Source organism: Eublepharis macularius, chromosome 2, assembly GCF_028583425.1.
Source record: "Eublepharis macularius isolate TG4126 chromosome 2, MPM_Emac_v1.0, whole genome shotgun sequence".
In the NCBI taxonomy this organism is placed as follows: domain Eukaryota; kingdom Metazoa; phylum Chordata; class Lepidosauria; order Squamata; family Eublepharidae; genus Eublepharis; species Eublepharis macularius.
The window spans coordinates 224,210,140-224,229,450 of NC_072791.1; the positions used below are offsets into that span (position 1 = coordinate 224,210,140).

The 19,311-nt window shown below is 42.2% G+C and overlaps 1 protein-coding gene across 1 annotated transcript; it reads left to right on the plus strand.

Annotated features, from left to right (window-relative positions):
- The first annotated feature begins 5,341 nt into the window (after window positions 1–5,341).
- On the plus strand, window positions 5,342–16,096 carry MSTN (myostatin). Its single transcript, XM_054972822.1, has 3 exons — window positions 5,342–5,864; window positions 9,111–9,484; window positions 13,554–16,096. The coding sequence occupies exons 1-3, from the start codon at window positions 5,492–5,494 to the stop codon at window positions 13,932–13,934; spliced, it is 1,128 nt and encodes a 375-aa protein (XP_054828797.1). The 5' UTR covers window positions 5,342–5,491; the 3' UTR covers window positions 13,935–16,096.
- The last annotated feature ends 3,215 nt before the right edge of the window (window positions 16,097–19,311 follow it).

A 19,311-nucleotide genomic window follows, 5' to 3' on the forward strand; every position in this document is an offset into this window, starting at 1 on the left:
TAGCTTTATAATCCTATTGTCATGTCTGCATACCATTCATAAATGCCATTCATATATTCTCTGCTCTCTGTATTGATTTGATTGCACTCATATCATGCTCATATATTGTAACCATTATAATCATGCCATCCTTGGCCTGCCTGAAAACGAAAGTACTAATGCTGAGCCTGTTATCTCTGGAGTCTGCTTGTTGACATTGTACTATACCAGCGATGGCAAACCTATGGCACGCGTGCCACAGCTGGCATGCAGAGCCCTCTCTGTGGGCACGTGTGCCAAGTCGCCGATCGCTAGGTCCAGGGCTCATTTGGAGGGGGAACGCCTGCAACGGCGTTCCAGTAGCTCTGACCCTGCTCATGTGATTCCTTACCTCAAGGCTGCCTCCCTGCTGCCTGTCTCTTTAGCAGCAGGAAGCGGAGGCAGCAGCGAGGCTGCTGGGACTGGCTTTCTAAAGAAGGGTAAGCTGCTTTGAGTTAACTTGCTTTACTTTCAGATGTGGCTCTTGAGCGAGTGAGAGAGAGAGAGAGAGAGAGAGAGAGTGCCTGCAAGCAGGGCTGCTGGTCTAAAGAAGGGCAAACTGCTTTGCTTTGCTTTACTTTCAGTCATGGCTCTTGAGTCAGTGAGAGAGAGAGAGAGAGTGCTTGCAAGCAGGGCTGCTGGTCTAAAGAAGGGCAAACTGCTTTGATTTAACTTGTTTTACTTTCAGTCGTGGCTCTTGAGTGAATGAGAGAGAGAGAGAGTGCTTGCAAGCTGCTGGTCTAAAGAAGGGCAAACTGCTTTGATTTAACCTTTACTTTCAGTCGTGGCTCTTGAGTGAGTGAGAGGGAGAGGGAGAGAGAGAGTGCTTGCAAGCAGGGCTGCTGGTCTAAAAAAGGGCAAACTGCTTTGATTTAACTTGCTTTACTTTCAGTCGTGGCTTTTGAGAGAGAGAGAGAGAGAGAGAGAGAGAGAGAGAGAGAGAGAGAGAGAGATTAATTCGTTGGAACAACTGTATGAGTTGTTTTTTCTTAACTAAAACCTCAGTATTCACATTTAATTGCAGTGCTGGCATTTTGAAATAAATAAGTTGGTTTTGTGTTGTAGTTTGGGCACTTGGGCTCAAAAAGGTTCGCCATCACTGTACTATACTGTAAGTTTTTGCAAGAGACAGAGGGAGTTGCATTCCTCGTAATCTTTTACCTTTCTCTGCCCAGACAAAGCTATTGTGTTTCTCATGAGACTTCGGGATTTTCACGTCTAGTTGCTAACTGCCCAAGGGGAGGGGGGAATCATGCTCCTTATATCAGAGTGCCTTTGCTTGTAACCCCATTCCTGCCAACTTACCCATCTTTGGATGTACCTGTGAACTTAATGGATCTCTAAAATAAAACCTTTTCATCCAATGCACTAGAGTGCTTGCTGTGAGGGGTTTGGGGGTCTATCTGCCAAGTATGTAAGCAGTTAACACTTTAAAATGTCTATCACATTTTTATTTCATCCTTCTTCCAAGGTGCTCAGGACAGCATATATGATTCTCTCCTCCAGGGGTCATTTCGTAGAAAAAGAATGGGAGGAACTCATTAGCATAAGTCATTAGCATATGCCACGCCTCTTGCCAGCACCGGAAGTGTGTCATTAGTATAACTGATTTGCATGTGCTACACACCCTGACGTCTCCTATTCTGGCTGTTTTGGACCCAATCCTGGTCATTCAGGGCCGAAATTGGGCCCAAAATAGCAAAAAGGGGCTGAAAATGGCTGAAAAGGGGCCCAAAATGGTCAGGATTGGGCCGTTGATGAGTGGGAGAGTGATCCACCACCTGTCAGAGGCCCGATCCAGGCTGTTTCGGTGCCAATCCAGGCCAAAACGGGCCCAAAATGGCCTAGAGTCAGGTGGGCGGGGCCACCTGACATGTGACCTCTTCCTGTGTGTTCCCCCTAGAAATGAGCCCTGTTCTCCTCCCATTTTATTCTTAGAACAATCCTTAAGGTTAAATAGATGGAGAAAGTAGTAATTAGTCCATGGCTGACTGGGTGTCTACTAAGATATACTGAGTGTGTGATGAGTACATAAACCATAATCCAGTGATGAAAGAAACCAAAGTAATCAGGTTTTAGCCATTTGCACCCTGATTATTAATAACTTGGTCCTCATCAAGAAAAGATCTTTCTGGTGATGAATTTACCTTGCTAGATGCAACCCGACATGTAAAAGAATGCTGCACAGGGTAATCTCTGTATTCCCAGGGTAATAGTTTTAGAGTCAGTTCAGCACATGTATACCCTAACACAATGTTCCCCAATCTTTCTGAGCTTGCGGGCACTGTAGGAATTCTGACACAGAGCAGTGGAGACAACCATAAAATCCTACCACAAAAGCAAAGCCAACCACAAAATGGCTACAACAACAACATTTGATTTATATACTGCCCTTCAGGACAACTTAATGCCCACTCAGAGCGGTTTACAAAGTACGTCATTATTATCCCCACAACAAAACACCCTGTGAGGTGGGTGGGGCTGAGAGAGCTCCAGAGAACTATGACTAGCCCAAGGTTACCCCACTGGCTTCAAGTGGAGGAGTGGGGAATCAAACCCAGCTCTCCAGATTAGAGTCCCGCGCTCTTAACCAGTACACCAAACTGGCTACCACAAGAACTGGAGCCAACCACAAAGTATTGGAAAGTCACATCACACATAACTCTAACAGTAACTCTTCAACATTTCAGGCAGAAGCTCTGTTTAACAGGATATCTTCCCCCCGCCCCCTCCAAGTTGGAAGGACTGTTTTATGAAGGACTGTTTTATTAAATAAAACATCAAGTCTCAATTCCAGCAAAGGCAAACTGGTGGTACAGGTCAAGCTACGGGGTCACCTCAGGACCTCCGCCTTGACCAGTCTGGGTGAGCCCCACTGCCCCGGGCTCGCCCAGACTGGCCTTAGAATGGCCTTAACCCGGCCACTCAGGCAAAGGGTTCCCCCCTTCAAGCTCCTAAAGCCTCAGCCATACAGCATGAGGGAAGGACTTGCACCTGGGGTTCCCAGGAGGTGGTCTGCCCAAGTGGTGGTAGCCATGAAGCTATCTGCTCCTGTCAGACCCCATTTCTCCACCCATGGAGAATTGCCAAGGAGGTGCTCACCAGCCTGCTCCCTATTCCTCAACTCTCTCCTGCCAACATGAAGGGCCTCTGCTTAGGCCCTTGTGCCCAACAGGTGGCCTAATGCCAACCTGAGCCCTTGCCGCAGGTCATCTAAGAAGATGCTGTTGCCAGCCACTGCAGGTGAACCCCGTCGCCCCTATAGAGGGTGGCAAATTTGGCCCTGATCCTGGGGTGTGGTAGGTAAATTCCTAGCCCTTCCCCCAATGCCTTCTGTATGGTCCTATTGGCCCTACGTCTGGCCCTTCCATACATCTAAGCTCCATCGCTTCCTGCCAGGCTCACTGCGGGAGCATTGCAGACCAAAAACTATGCATGCTGGACCACCGCCCTTTAATCGATCTCAGGTCAGATATCACCTGCAATGACATGGCCCTGCCTTTCATTAGCCTCAAGTCATTACCACCCAGGTGTGTGACCACAGTATGCGGGGGAGGACCCTTCCTTCGCCCAAACAGGAGAGGCAACAAACCTGGCCACCGAAGGCCCCGCCAGCCCTGCCACTCGACTGTAGCCTGTTCAGCTAGCCCCAGCTGGAACCCAACTGACATCATTCTGGCTTGGTGGGCTGCCCAGAACACCATACTGCGTCCACAAATCAGGGTCTGCCTTCTCCCTTGGTGACCCGCTGCACCTAGGAAAAAAATCAGTCAGTGTGATGCTTCATATGAAGGCAGGGAACAGATATAAGACCAATACGTGGCCGACCGCCATCTGCCCATCCACTGGATGGCTTTGCCAGTGTACCCCATGGCTGCAGCCGGAAGGAATGGGTGCTGAATTTGACACCAGAAAGTCCTAGTTTGAGAAGTGTCCTGTCTATCACTGCCCAAACCTGGTAACGTGTCAAAGGAGAGTAGTCGCTATAGTGAAACAACACCTCTTGGTCGTCTCCCCTGGCCTCCACGTACCTTCAGAGGGCCCTAACCAGACAAAGCTCCTTTTCCTGCTGGCTGTGGGGGCGGAGCCACCTTTTATGGCATCTTTCTCCACCCCCCAGCTGAATCACCGCCCAGAGCCCCTGGGGATGGGCGGTATATAAATTGAAAAAATAAATAAAATAAATAAATAAATCCCCAGATGCCCAGGATAGCTCTCTGCTTCCCTCACCATCCCGGGAGGCAAATTCCAGCCCCTGTCTGAAGCTGCTGCATGGCTGCCAGGAAAGGGCCACGTAAATTAACGTTGTTTAAAAACATTTTCTTGCATACGTGCAGCTTACATTCAGTCACGCAGTGAAGATCCCTGTACTGTCATGGCAGCTACTGCCAAAGCAACTTTTCGAAAACCTGCACAGCCAATCAGATCTGTAATGGCCAATCAGAAGCCCTCTTAGGCAAAAGCCCCACCTGCTTTCTACAATCACTTGCCCAGCACCAGAAAACATTTTTGCAGGCATCATGGCAGCCTCAGGGCCTTAATAGATGACTGAAGCAATTAAAATTTAACAGAACTGATAATGAATCCAGCCCTTCCTACTCCCAAATTAGTACTTGGTTCTTCTACCCATCCAGACTGTCCCCCAAGAGCCCTAGACTAAACAGTGTCTAACCTACTAGTGCACTTGAGAATTGGTTGATCGCAGCCACGACTTTCCTGTAAAGTGCTTACCAAGAAAACGGAATTATATCTGTTTAAATACTTATATCTAGATCTCAAACACAGATAAACGCATCATACATATACCTAAGTGGTGTAGTTGAGATTTGGGGCTGAGGAGTAAAAATGTTTTAGTCTCTGAGCTATTGTCCTTTTAAACAAAGTGTTTCTTCATGTTATTCATTTTTATTCAATGCTGTAAAATATAGCATGTAGGAGGAATTTATATTTATGACGGTGGACATTTTTGAAAGTTTGTTTATAAAACAGAGTAAAATTGAGTGGCCTTTTTAGAGGCAAGAAGGAAACATTGATTGATTCATAATAAAAGAAACAGCTGATTCACATTTAAGAATGGTAATACTATCTTTTGATACTGCTGGCCGTACTTCTTGGAAATATCCTTTCAGCATGTGAGAAGATATCCTCTATGGAATAGTCCGAAAATCAACTCACCCTTGGCAGTAACAAAATGCGGTCCAGCAACTTATGACAGACATGGCTTTAACATCTGACAGCTAGATTCATTGTTGGTTTAACAGCCAATCGTTGGTTTTGACGACACACGTCTAATGTAGGTTGGAATATAAAAAGCCCTCTTGGAATATACAAGATTCACCCAGAGTGGTGAGTTGTCTCAGATTGCATTTGCCTTCAGAGATTCACAGTGCACTGAAAGATCACAAAAAGAACTAAGCAACTATAGAAAGGAGAACGAGAAGGGAAGGGAAAGAACTGCACTGAATGTGAGGCCATGTATAAGCTTAAAATGTATTTTTATATTTACCTTTTCATGTTAATCATACCGGGGCCAGCGGATCTTAATGAAAGTAACCAGGCAAATGAGAACATAGAGAAAGATGGACTGTGCAATGCATGTACATGGAGGCAAAGTACAAAATCGTCCAGGATAGAAGCTATAAAAATCCAGATCCTCAGCAAACTGCGCCTGGAGCAAGCGCCTAACATTAGCCGGGATGCTATACGGCAACTTCTACCCAAAGCTCCTCCGCTCCAAGAACTGATAGATCAATATGACGTCCAGAGAGATGACAGTAGCGATGGTTCCTTGGAAGATGATGATTACCATGCTACAACGGAAACTATTATTACAATGCCCACAGAATGTAAGTACTTTTTTACTCATTTCTAACATACTTCTCGTTTGACACTGTGCTCAAGAGTAACAGCCTCCTTTTAGTCTCTTCTGACCAACTGCTGATTAATGTAAGCAACAGGGAGGCAGAAAAGCATATTTTTAAAGAGTTTGATTTGTGTCTGAATCATAACCTTTTCCCCTTGCAGTATGTTTTCCCTTTATGTACAAAAGTCACCTGTGAAAAGCACTTCCACCAGCTAAATCTTTTTGATTGTTGGAGACATGTTAATAAATTAGAAAACGAATGAATCTCAGTATTTCAGTTATTTCTTATAGCACTTATGGATTGAGAAATAAATAGAAAAGACATATTTAGGTGTCCGATTTTAGTAGCAAACTTTCTAAGAACATCGGAGTCAGGTGAAAACTAAAAACAAACTGCAGACCCGCAACTTAATGGGCAATATAATCCTATTAATTTAAATGCTGCACCACCACTGTATATCTGCAGTGTATGTGTACATTAGAACTATGCCAGTACTCTGAAAACACCTGCTTTCCATTTTCTTGCACTTTTTTGCTCTTGTAGACATTTGGCCCTAATCTGCTGGTACCATGTTTAAAGATCTAAAGAATGTTTTTTTTTACCTTTACTATGTCATCCCAGCCAACTAGGGAGCATATAGTAAACATGGAAACAGCACAGAGTCACATAACCAATCAGCTATATTATGTTGTACCATCAGCGAGGACAAACAAACTTTTATTGCATTCAACCTGAAGCCCCTATCCAGCTTTGGTTGTGCCTGAATACACTGCACATTTGGATACACTGTGCATTTGGATGTACTCACATTCAAGCATGTCATGTGTGGATAGACAATATCTGCACTTGGATACATGTTCCAAAGTATATCTGGGCTGATACTGTGCTACAGAGTTTTCCTGTCACAGGGTAGGGTGGCACAACAGGGAACTTCTGTCTAGTTGCAGAGCCAGAGTATAGCTCATCTGTTGTACTCTGGGTGTGTTAACACTTTCATCTGCTATTGCAAAGCTGTTGAACATAGTGAGTGTTTTTCCAGGGAAGCAAGAAGTTTGATTCTCAGTCCCTAAGCTTGGCCCAGCTGCAATGTACACGTGCATTCTGATCTTATAGGTAATGCATGCAACTTGTATCAACTTAATATGAACATATTATAAAACACCCATGGCCATTACTTAGTAAATGCCAACAATGAAATACTTTGTGTGTTATAAAGTGTGTAACTCTACCAGCTCTATTAGTTGTGTGCAGAAGGAATGAAGGGTATTTACTGAATGAGCAGATTCTTAGTTATCTTCTTGGTGGTCAGCATCTGCTATAGCTCCTATCAAGTATCTGTTGCACAGCTTATATTATAGTATCTTTATGTTCTTCATTAGCTAAAGTATTTGGCTATGGCAGCTGCTTTCAGAATAACACTTAAGGCAATGAGGAAATAATGTAAAAGGAAAACTTGGACACACATGACTTAGATTTCCCATCAGCAGCAGTGACATACAACACTCCGACTTAATTTGGTGTAACACTAAGAATATCTGCTATTTTATCTAATAATAAATGCACATTCATACGTGTAAGATTATAATTATTTCAGTGATGTGGCTATTTTATAAAGATTTTTTTAAAGAAAAGAATAATTCAGAGTTTATACTCAAAACAGTTCAGAAAAAAATGACATACATACTGAAGAAATAAACATTCTGGAATATCATTTTCTTTTATTTATTTTGCTCTTCATCAACAGTATTTTTAAAGCAAAAACTTCTAGGAAATTGAACGTCATTGACTTAAAAAATTTGCGCTCCTCAGCAATCCTGAGTTACATCTTTATAATTGACTTCAACGGACATGAAAGGGTGTAACTCTGTTTATGAGATGCTCACAAAACTTTAATGATTAGCATTCCTTGTGATTTCATAAAGTAATTTTAGTAGCTGAATACTAGTGGTATGATGTTGGAAGTCACAGACATTTTCAAGTTGAGTAAACTGCCCCATGTGCTCAGTTTCCCAGATGATTTTGACTAGAGAAAAGTGTATTTCCGAGACTGGCTAGTACAGCCGGTCTGATATACAGAATCCCCGAGATTCTCAGCATATTCCTCTCTATTTCCCCCCCCCCCCCGCCTTTCCTAAGGCCAATATTTTTTTTTCTTTTTTTCATTGTTTTCTTTAGAGCAGAAATCAATAGAGTAGTTTGGATAAGCTACAAACTTAAAAAATGGAAACAGAAATCAACACGTCTTACTTTCACTGCAGTTCTCAAATTACTTGACTATTCCCATTTGTTCTTATGAATCCATTTCTTTTATGATTTTCATTTTTTTAATACTAAAACTTTTGATGGCATTTTATTAATGTGGTGAGTTGCTTTGGAGATTCTGGCCAGAAAAGTGGAACACAAATATTTAAAAACAAACAAACAAATAGAATTCTTAATTGGCCTCATTCGAAACCATCAGGCTTTAAGCACAGTTCTGCATGCATTAATAAGTTCCCTGATCAAGAATCTGGGTACAGATTGATGCCTGTGGGATAATCTATGGATTCCTGCTTGTGTTCCTTATTACCAATATGGCTTTTTCCTATCTCATGCAACTAACTTCTATATGCCTGGGACCTAGGGTTCCCATCCTCCAGGTGGTGGCCGAAGATCTCCTGAAACAACACCTGATCTCCATGTGACAGAGTTCAGTTCCCTGGAGGAAATGGCTACCTTGGAAGGTGGACTTTATGACATTAAACCCTGATGAGATCCCTCCCCTCCCCAAGCCATGCTCTCCCCAGACCCCACCCCCCAAATCTCCAGGAATTTCCCAGCCTGGAGCTGGCAACCCTACCCAAAAGTATAGAGTCACATATCAAGAGGCAGGGGGAGAATTATAGTTCTGATTGCATACAGACAGACTGCATACAGATTAAACTAGGGCAACATGAGACATGGAGTTAAGGTAATAACAAAAAGGCCTTTGGAAGTTGAACATACTGTATGAATGGTCTAACTAGCGCAGGACGAGAGCCTTGGTTGCAAATAATGTCGCTGATAAAATGGACAAATGATTGTTTTGTATCATTGTGGAGGGGCCTAATAAAGGTATTGAGCGGACTGTGGTTTGTTGATAAAATAACGTGTGAAGGTGTTTTAACATGCCGTGCATTTTTATGCTTTATTTTAAAGAGTTTCTTAGTGTTTGCCAATGAGTAATGTCTTCTTTCCATTCATTTATAGCTGACTTCCCTATGCCAGTGGAAGGAAAACCCAAATGTTGCTTTTTTAAATTTAGCTCTAAAATACAGTATAACAAAGTAGTGAAGGCTCAGTTGTGGATATATTTAAGACAAGTCCAGAGGCCTACGACAGTATTTGTGCAGATCTTGAGACTCATCCGACCTATGAAAGATGGGACAACTTCTACTGCAATTCGATCTTTAAAACTTGATATGAACCCAGGCACCGGTATTTGGCAGAGTATCGATGTGAAGACCGTGTTGCAAAATTGGCTCAAACAACCCGAGTCCAACTTGGGCATTGAAATCAAAGCTTTGGATGACAAAGGAAGAGATCTTGCAGTAACTTATCCAGGACCAGGGGAAGAGGGCTTGGTAAGTTCTCCTAGGAAAGCTATAGGAGCTTCCTTTTGACTGAACATTTGAAGAGGATTTTTAAAAATATTGCTTAAATGGGGATTTTCTAAGGTTGCAATCCTGTTCAATTATCAGTTAACTGAAAGGGTTGATCCTACCCTTATCCTATTTACTTATATATATATTTATTAAAATATTTATTCCTCCACCTTTTCTTTTGCCTCAAATTTGAAGCCTGCCTCCAATCTAAGGAGTCTTTCTCCAGCTTGTGGCTTCCTCTGTTCTCTGACAAACTAAATCATAGAATCATAGAGTTGGAAGGGGCCATACAGACCATCTAGTCCAACCCCCTGCCCAGTGCAGGATCAGCCTAAAGCATCTCTGACAAGTATTCATCCAGCCTCTTCTTGAAAACTGCCAGTGAAGAGGAGCTCACCACCTCCCTAGGCAGCTGATTCCACTTTTGAACTACTCTGACCGTGAAAAAGTTTTTCCTAATATCCAGCCGGTACCTTTCTGCATGTAGTTTTAGCCCATTGCTTCGCGTCCTACCCTCTGCTGCCAACTGGAACAGCTCTTTGCCCTCCTCCAAATGACAGCCTTTCAAATATTTAAAGAGAGCAATCATGTCCCCCCTCAACCTCCTCTTCTCCAAACTAAACATTCCCAAGGCCCTCAGCCTTTCCTCGTAGGGCTCAGTTTCCAGACCCCTGATCATTCTTGTCGCTCTCCTCTGCACCCTCTCGATTTTGTCCACATCTGTTTTGAAGTGAGGCCTCCAGAACTGCACACAATACTCCAGGTGTGGCCTGAACAAGGCAGTATAGAGAGGGGCTATGACCTCCTGCGATTTCGATGCTATGGCCCCTTTGATACAACCCAGGATTGAATTAGCCTTTTTTGCCACCGCATCACACTGACTGCTCATATTCAGTTTATAGTCCACTCTTACCCCAAGATCCCTTTCACATATACTACTGCCCAGAAGTGTATCCCCCATCCAGTATTTGTGCTTCCCATTTTTGTGGCCCAGATGTAATACTGTGCACTTGTCTTTGTTGAATTGCATCCTATTCACAGCTGCCCACTTCTCCAGAGTATTCAGGTCTTGTTGAATTTTAATTCTATCTTCTTGGGTGTTTGCTACTGCTCCTAATTTGGTATCATCAGCACATTTAATGAGCAGCCCTTCCACTCCTTCATCCAGATCATTGATAAAAATATTGAAAATCTGGATTCATTCCAGAAGTTACTTGTCCTATAAAAATGAAAAGTTACTTTTTGTAATTTTTTTTACTTTTCCCTTCAGTGGGATTTTAATCTTTGTATTAAAACAAAATAATTTAATCACTAAGAAGTTACTTGCCAACACAAACCTTTCTGACCTCCCACTGGTAACCCCACGCCCCCAATCTGATCCTGAAAGTTGTAGGCAAAATTGTTTGTACCTCACTCTTGAGCTAATGGAAACAGTATTGGTTAAAAATGGAAAACACGGGTGATCTCAACTGGTTATCCTCCTTTATTGAGATCTTCTGACAGGCAAGACTTTTTTTTTCAGCCTCAGCTTTACAACCTAGGGCAAGCGGAAGGGCAGGAAAAATTCACATCCATGAACACTCTTGTAGCTTATTGTCTCTAAACCCTATTCATTTTTCTGTCCGTTAAATGGAGATAATAATACATAGTAATACACATTAAAATAATTAGCTGGGAGCTGTATGGAGAGGAGACCAAATATAGTCTTTAAATCCAGTTAATTAAAAACGGTTTCTGTGTAATTATTTTCTGTTTCCGTATAACTCAGGCAAGGTAAGGCAATAATTTCTGATATGCAGACATCCAAGAGTCAAATAATTTGGGCTATAGAATAAACAATGTAGCAAACTGAGCAGGAGCTAGTCCCTACAACTAAGGGACAAGCTAGACATGCAGACTCGATTTCCCTGCAGCCATACAGCAGCTTTGGGGGATGGCTGTTAAAAAATAAAGGAGAGCCCAAACAGACTCAAAATGCCTCCACGGGAGGAGAAGGGGGAGAGTTTTTCCCCTGTTTTTTTCTGCTCCACTTGGAGTATTCTGTGCACATGGAGCAGTAAAAATGGGGGGGGGGCCTCCCCCTGTGCTATTTTGAAACAGGGAAATGACTTGAGGAGGGAGAAAGGCTGTTTGGGCTCTCCTTTATTTTTTAACAGCCATGTGCTTTTTAACTGCTGTATGGCTATAGAGATCTGGGTTTGGTCTGGGAAACCCAGACCCAGTTCTTTAAAAATCTGCATGTCTAGGGAGACCCTTAGCCTACATCCCTTCTGGAGTAGCAGCTGTAACTGCATGTTATAAAGAAGGGATGTGGCTTTGTCGAAGCCAATGGTATGTAGAAGATCGAGTTACTAATATGCAACATCCAAATGCTCTCTTCAACTGTTCACTCCCAGGAACCAGGATAATGTTAATGTATTTAGCCTAGACTTGGATGGTTTGTAGAAAGCCAAGAAGGTAAAATAGCAATAAATGCTACTAGAAACAGCCTTGGTTTACTAGGCATTTTCCCACTGGTTCAACAGAGGATCTCAGCAAAAACAGCATATTCTAGTAACGTCTTCCACTGGCTTAAGACGTGTTCCTTCTCAAAGTACACAAGTCAAGCTAGACGATGTGTACATAGAAAAATGAATGAATATTTGAAACCAAAAGGAATGTGGATCTTTAAACTGATATTCTCTTTATCATATTTCTGTTTTGTTTTGAATTTTACTATTTTGTCTTCTTGTTCTCTTCTATACCTTGAATGTGAGTTCATTTGAGGAGCTTTGGATAATGTGCAGGTGTTCTCTAAGTCAGCATGATAAAACAGTTAAGAGCCAAGGAGCTATTCAGGGTGTTTTGTGTATGGCTGGATGAATTTTGTTCTTTGACCAGCATGTTGTATCACACATTGCTTCGATATGCCCCTCACTTTTAAGAGTGGTTCTCATATGGCCAGAGTTGGGCTGATATTCAAGAAGTACAAAACCCAAAGTGCATGGAAGTAGTTGCTATTCTCTCTCAAAATACTTTTAGAATAATAGGATATTTAATAACTAGTGTATTCCAGAGCCAGTTTGGTGTAGTGGTTGATAGTCTGGGAGTCTAATCTGGAGAACCAGGTTTGATTCCTCCCTCCTCCACTTGAAGCCAGCTTGGGGACCTTGGGTCAGTCACAGCTTCTAGGAGCTCTCTCAGCCCCACCAACCTCACAGGGTGTTTTTATTTATATTATTTATATTTCAATTTATATACCGCCCATCTCCAGGGGCTCTGGGCGGTGAACAGTTAAAATCGATAAAAACAAGAACTAAAATCAATATACAAACAATAAAACAAATTAACAAAGTGCAGTGGTGGGGAGAAGCCTCCCCCACCCCAAAGGTGGGAGGCCGACATGGCACCGCCCCCTTCAATCACCGAACGCCTGGCGGAACAGCTCTGTCTTACAGGCCCGGCGGAACGATAATATGCCCCTCTGGGCCTGGGTTTCCATTGACAGAGCGTTCCACCAGGCTGGGGCCAGGACTGAATAGGCCCTGGCCCCGGTTGAAGTGAGGCAGGCTTCCTTAGGGCCGGGGACCACAAGTAAATATTTATTCGCTGATCGAAGCGATCTCCGAGGAACGTACAGGGGGGATAATAATAACATACTTTGTAAACTGCTCTGAGTGGATGTTAAGTCATCATGAAGGGCGGTATATAAATCAAATGTTGTTATTGTTATTGTTATTATTAGAAGTTCAGAATTCTTACGAACGTAGATTTACTTTAAAGGTATTACTGGAAGCATTTTAAAGATACTGGGTTGCATCTTACCACTCTGTTCAGCTAAGTGCAAGTTCAAGGAACTACAGAGAGAATCTCCTCTGAAAGATGAAACTCTGTACTTAAGTAAGCTGAATAGTATAGGCCATCCAATATCACAGAGTGGGGTGGGGGGTGGGCAACATTTACAGCATTCAAAATGTTGACTGATGTTTTCAGAAAATATATCTTGGTGTGTCAGATGTTGCTAGGGTCTACCTTCATACATCCTGTTCCTTCTCTCCTTTATTCATAGAATCCGTTTCTAGAAGTCAGGATTACGGATACACCAAAAAGATCTCGTAGAGATTTTGGTCTTGACTGTGATGAACACTCGACAGAATCTCGATGTTGTCGCTACCCACTGACTGTGGATTTTGAAGCTTTTGGATGGGACTGGATCATTGCTCCCAAAAGATACAAAGCGAACTACTGCTCTGGGGAATGTGAATTTGTGTTTTTGCAGAAATATCCACACACTCATCTTGTGCACCAAGCGAATCCAAGAGGTTCCGCGGGCCCTTGCTGCACACCTACTAAGATGTCTCCCATTAATATGCTTTATTTCAATGGAAAAGAACAAATAATATACGGGAAGATACCAGCCATGGTAGTAGACCGTTGCGGGTGCTCATGAGTGCTTCATTAGGGTTGCTACTTCATAAAATGTGGAATCTACCAAAATTACCCTTCAGCAATTTTTGAAACTGTGAATTTTTGTACTCTAATAGGCCATACAATAGGCTATTAGAAAATTTCCTTCAAAACAAGCTACAGTATGTGAACTGAAAAAGACATTTATGTACGCAAGAGCTGGTTTTAACCAGTGAAAAAGATAAGCTACAAGCAATCTCACAGGATTTCACAATGAATTTCTTATTCTGGAAAGGGATAAGTTTCCATTTATGCAACAACGTAGTCATATACAGTTTCCGCAGATAGAAATAGGTAAAAGCAACTCCATGTATTCCAGAGAATGAAAAGGAGTGAGCTCTGAGATGTAGTTTAAACAGGTTTAGTTTACTGTTGTATTTGCATTAGAGGATATATTGGTGACGTATGAAGTAACACTGAATTGTCCTCAGACACTTGAACTGAGTTTAGATGATAAAAACTGATAAGATGAAATTCCACAAAAACATAGATAAGTCTACAAATCAGCATAGGTATATTGTATGCATATTATTTCCATTCCTTTTATAATTAGTGCGTTCATTATTTACTGCCAATGGTGCTATCACAGTACGCTATCAAAATACAATCCCAAGATTTGCTACAAGAGCTCATTAGTTTTTAGAGTAGGAAACACCAAAAGTGAAGTCACTACAAGGTTACAAAATCCCAATATTGTTATAGTATTGCAGATACCAGTAAGTCTGGGCCGTAAGTAGTTAGGTAAAAGATATAAGTATGCAGCACAACAATAACCCCCCCCCCCCTCTCCTCAACAATAATGTATTGATCGTTCACAAGGAACGGGGATTTGAACGGGTTATTTTTTAGTTTAACAGACGTCCACATTACAAAGTAACAGAGAAGGCAATAAACAGCTTATTAAGGGTTAATTTTAACAGTCCACGCTTGCAACATTACAGTTTGCTCTATCAAAAGCCAATGGGGAAAAATCATAAATACAAGAATTATAAAATGCTGATACATTACTAAATTTGTGTAATATATATATACAATATTATATTGTAAATAAACATTTTTGTTATTATTTACCTTGACTACGCTATGAGAATACGGTACAAGAAATACATGTCCCATTGCAGAAAAGTACACCTCTGCCAGTAATGAGCGAACTATTTTATTTCTGTGTAACAAACACATGCTGATAATTCAGCAAATTCTCATGAGTCTGACTGTGCAATCCTACACAGAGTTGCACCTTTCATAGGGTGTCACTATTTAGGATTGTACTGTAAAAGTACCAACACTCGCAACGACCCAGAACATCACGCAAAAAAAGCAGAAGATCGAGTTTTCTTGTGCGAGATTTGCGTGATGTTGTGCAAATCTCACACGAGAAAACGCAATCTTCCGCGTTTTTTGCGTGATGTTCTGGGTCGTTGCAAGTGAAGGTAAGCAGTGTGAAAAGGGCCAATGATCGAGCTGTTCACTAGCTTTGCAAAATTCTGCTGCTCGTAGAAGGAGCAAAACATCTGTGGAACTAAATCAAAAGATTTTTTCCCCCTGCATGTACCAATGTTGCACAACCTCTTCTGCAAGCAGAAGCCTAAAAACTGCTACCTACCTAGTATTTAACAGTTATCCAGGCCTGTGCATAGGAATTTGGAGAACACTGTGAACGGATGTTTTCCTTTCACTCACAGGTCTTTGGATCTCACCCTATGGTCCACGTTGTTCCTTCTTTGTTACAGTTAAAACAATATTTTTTCCATACGTTGATAATAAATCGATATACTGTAATAGCACAAACTCTAATATTTTCATTAACTGTATTTTTCTTTAGAGTTCAAATACTGCAAAAATATTTTATTATCTTGATTTTATAAGTATGTAATAAACTTTGATTTTTCACATATTACTGTATATTTTGCTCTGCATAATCAGTAATTTTTAATCAAAAACAAAGTTTAGAAATCTACCTATTTCCTATGATGGGACATTATTTTCAAATGTGAAAGATGATTGAAAATACAGCTACTGTTAAATAACCACTAGAATTTCTGTTAAAATATTGTTCATTTTTGTATGATATCCAAGTTCTATTTGTTGTATTCTGAATTTCAACTTATCATTTTATTTGTGTGAAATTACAACAAAATATTAGTCTCTGGGCTGTCTTTCCATTCCATTCAAGCTTACAGGTCTGGAAATAGCTAAAATATTTTTTTCAGTTCTTTTTATTTCAATGCAACTTTGCTGCCACTTCTCCCTTCAACACAAGGCAATCTTCTGACCTCTCTAAGGCACATGGGGCATTGAAGTGGGACAAGAAGGCTCTGTGCAGGTGGCCCACAGGATGCCAGGGATAAAAACTAATGAAAAATGTATGTTGAGTTATGCCATGTATGGCCAACCAAAATACACTTGTACATAAAGCATATTTTGACACAATGTTGGCAATTCGTTACACGGTAGTGTAAGATGGTTCCTTGAATGTGATGCAGAAGGAACGTTTGATGGACCTTCTTGATGGGGGTTTCAGCCCTGCAAAAGCAAATGCTGGGAGTTTGGGGTGTGTGTGTGTGTGTGCAATGCCTGGGGAGGGTGGAGTTTCAGGAGGATGTAACATCACTTGTGATGTTGCTGTACGAGAAATTCCTAGAGTGTCTCTAGGTAAAGGTAAACGTGCAAGCACTGAGTCATTACTGGCCCATGGGGGGATGTCGCATTGTGACGTTTTCTTGGCAGACCTTTTATGGGGTGGTTTGCCATTGCCTTCCTCAGTCATCTACACTTTACCCCCAGGAAACAGGGTACTCATTTTACCGACCTCAGAAGGATGGAAGGCTGCGTCAACGTTGAGCTGGCTACCTCAACCTGGCTTCTGCCAGGATCGAACTCAGGTTGTGTGAGCAGAGCTTGAGCTGCAATACTGCCGCTTACCACTCTGTGCCATGGAGCTCTGTCTCTATTGACACCATTTATCTCCTCAATTTTGTCTCATTTTCTCAAATTATCAAGGGTGGGGGATTAAGGACAGGGGTTTAACCCTCCTAGAGGACAAATTCTAAGCCTACTCTTCTACCTCAACACTGCATATTGTGTTGATTAATATGTTAGTTAGCAATCAATAGCTTTTAAAATCAAGAACAGCATTCTGATACAATTGGATTCACAAAATAATTGCTCTTGGATACTATAGCAGCTGGCATTTTAATAAGCTGTAAATACATTAAGAGGGCCTCAGTTTAAAATCCTCACAAATGTCATAGATCTCTTTTAACAGTTTGTTCGATCACTGGCATACTCCTAAAACATATGCACGGCATCCTTCAACGTATGTGTTCAGAGGAAGTTTTCCTTTGAAGTACAAGTGCCCACATACTTCTTGGACACTTATGCCATTTGGGATCCAGGGGAATTCTACACTTAAGCCAAGTGTTTGTTAGTAGGATTCCATGTAGATTAAGGGGCCTGGTATTTCCAAGGATTAAGGCCAATTTCTAAACCTGCATAGGGATATAGAACAGAGACTTCTGCCATGAAAACATTGAAGGGACTGAAACTAGTAGTCAACTTGCATGTGTAGTTTGTTTAGAAGGATATATTAGATAAATGTTTATTTTGCTGGTTATTATGCAACTTCCTTATTCTGACAGATTTTGTCAGAACTGGAGAATAATAGCCCTGAATACTAAATCTCTTTAAGCCCAGTGACTCTGAAAATGTCTACCAAAATCTATTAATCCGAAAACATGGAGTTAGTTCTGCTGTTTCCTTTGAAAGAGAGTCTTAATTGGAATTATACATGTACTCCAATGAGTTTCAAAGTATTTTTTTTTAATTCCGTAATTTGGAAAGCATTGCTTTTGCCTCAGGGTGGGGGGTGGGGGATTTCTAATCGATATTAGTTGTTAAAGCGTATCTATCACCTTCTCAGACATTGTAACAAAGGCTTGGTTCCCACAGAGGATTTCTACTGATGGAAAGGGGGGGGGTCATTGATTCTCCCCTCATTGCAGACCTCTGAGAGCCAAGCTACAAGTGACGCCTGACACAGGTTGGACACTTGTCAGCTTACCCTCAAGTTTTGATGGGAAATGGAGGCGTCCTGGTTTTACAGCTTGGCTCTCCATTACAGCTGCAAGACCAGGATGCCTACATTTCCCATCAAAACTTGAGGGAAGCTGACAAGTGTCCAACCTGTGTCAGGCGTCACTTGTAGCTTGGCTCTGACTCCCCCCTCATGCTGTTCCAGAGAGGTCTCCTGTTTTTCAGGAGCTGCATGGGCAGGGGAGGGGGGGAAGAGAGATTTTAAACTGCAGGGGGAGGGGAAGGCAAGTAAGTTGTGATCCACTGGCTAAAATCTTTCCATCAGTGGAAATGTTGGGGGGGGGATCCAAGTCAAAATCTCAACTACATTTATAGCATAAACAGATACGCAAATCTGATCAGTATGAAAAATAGAATCAGCTGGTATAAAATGGTTCCACCTCAGTGTGCCCCCCCCCTCGACACAGCATTTATCTAGTCTGTCATCCATCACAAATAATCTATTTGTCATGCTTTTATTCTGCCCATCTTCCAAGAGGCTTAGGCTGGTGTACATGTTCTTCTCTCCTCCTTTTAATATTCCTTATATCTCTGTGAGGTAGTTTAGGTGGAGAGTGACTCACCCAACATCAACCAGCATGCTTCTGTGGCAGTGTGGGAATTTGAACCTGACGCTCCCAGCTCCCTAGTCTGACTCTCAGGTCCCTGTACCACACTGGCTATAACTACCAAAGTCTGTGATGAAAACAATAAAATTAGAAAGTTGTTAAAAATAGGGTTGCCGGGGCCTCTTACCCTCCCAGTGGGAGATGGAGAACCCAGAACTCACCTTATTCTTTGTCTTCCCAGAGCAGAACGATGTCACTTCCAGGAAGTGACATCACGCAGGGACCAGGAGAGCTCCCACGCTTCACAGTGGGCCCATTTGCGCCCCAAATGGGCCTAATTCAGCCTGTTCGGGGCCCAAATCCCACTGCAAAGCATGGGAGCATTCCCAGGGCAGCGCAATGAAGTCACTCCTGGGAGTGACGTTATCACACTGCCTCTGAAGTGTGCCTGGGAGGCCTGTCCCCTGCCAATCAATCAAAGGTTTATTATGGTCACAAGACCAGACAAATGGTCACAAGACCAGCCTGTCCCCTGCCTTTATTTCCCTCCCCCCCCCAACGGCCAGGTGAGTGGTGGTGATGGGCAGAGGGTGAGATCCCTAGTTAAAAACATTTCAACATTGATCACCTCGGAGAGAATGTTTTCATTGGCTTATCCCCAAAAGCAGCCTAGGCCATTATAGAGTCTTTAGTGAGTTAAATCCAGTAATACGACAGGCT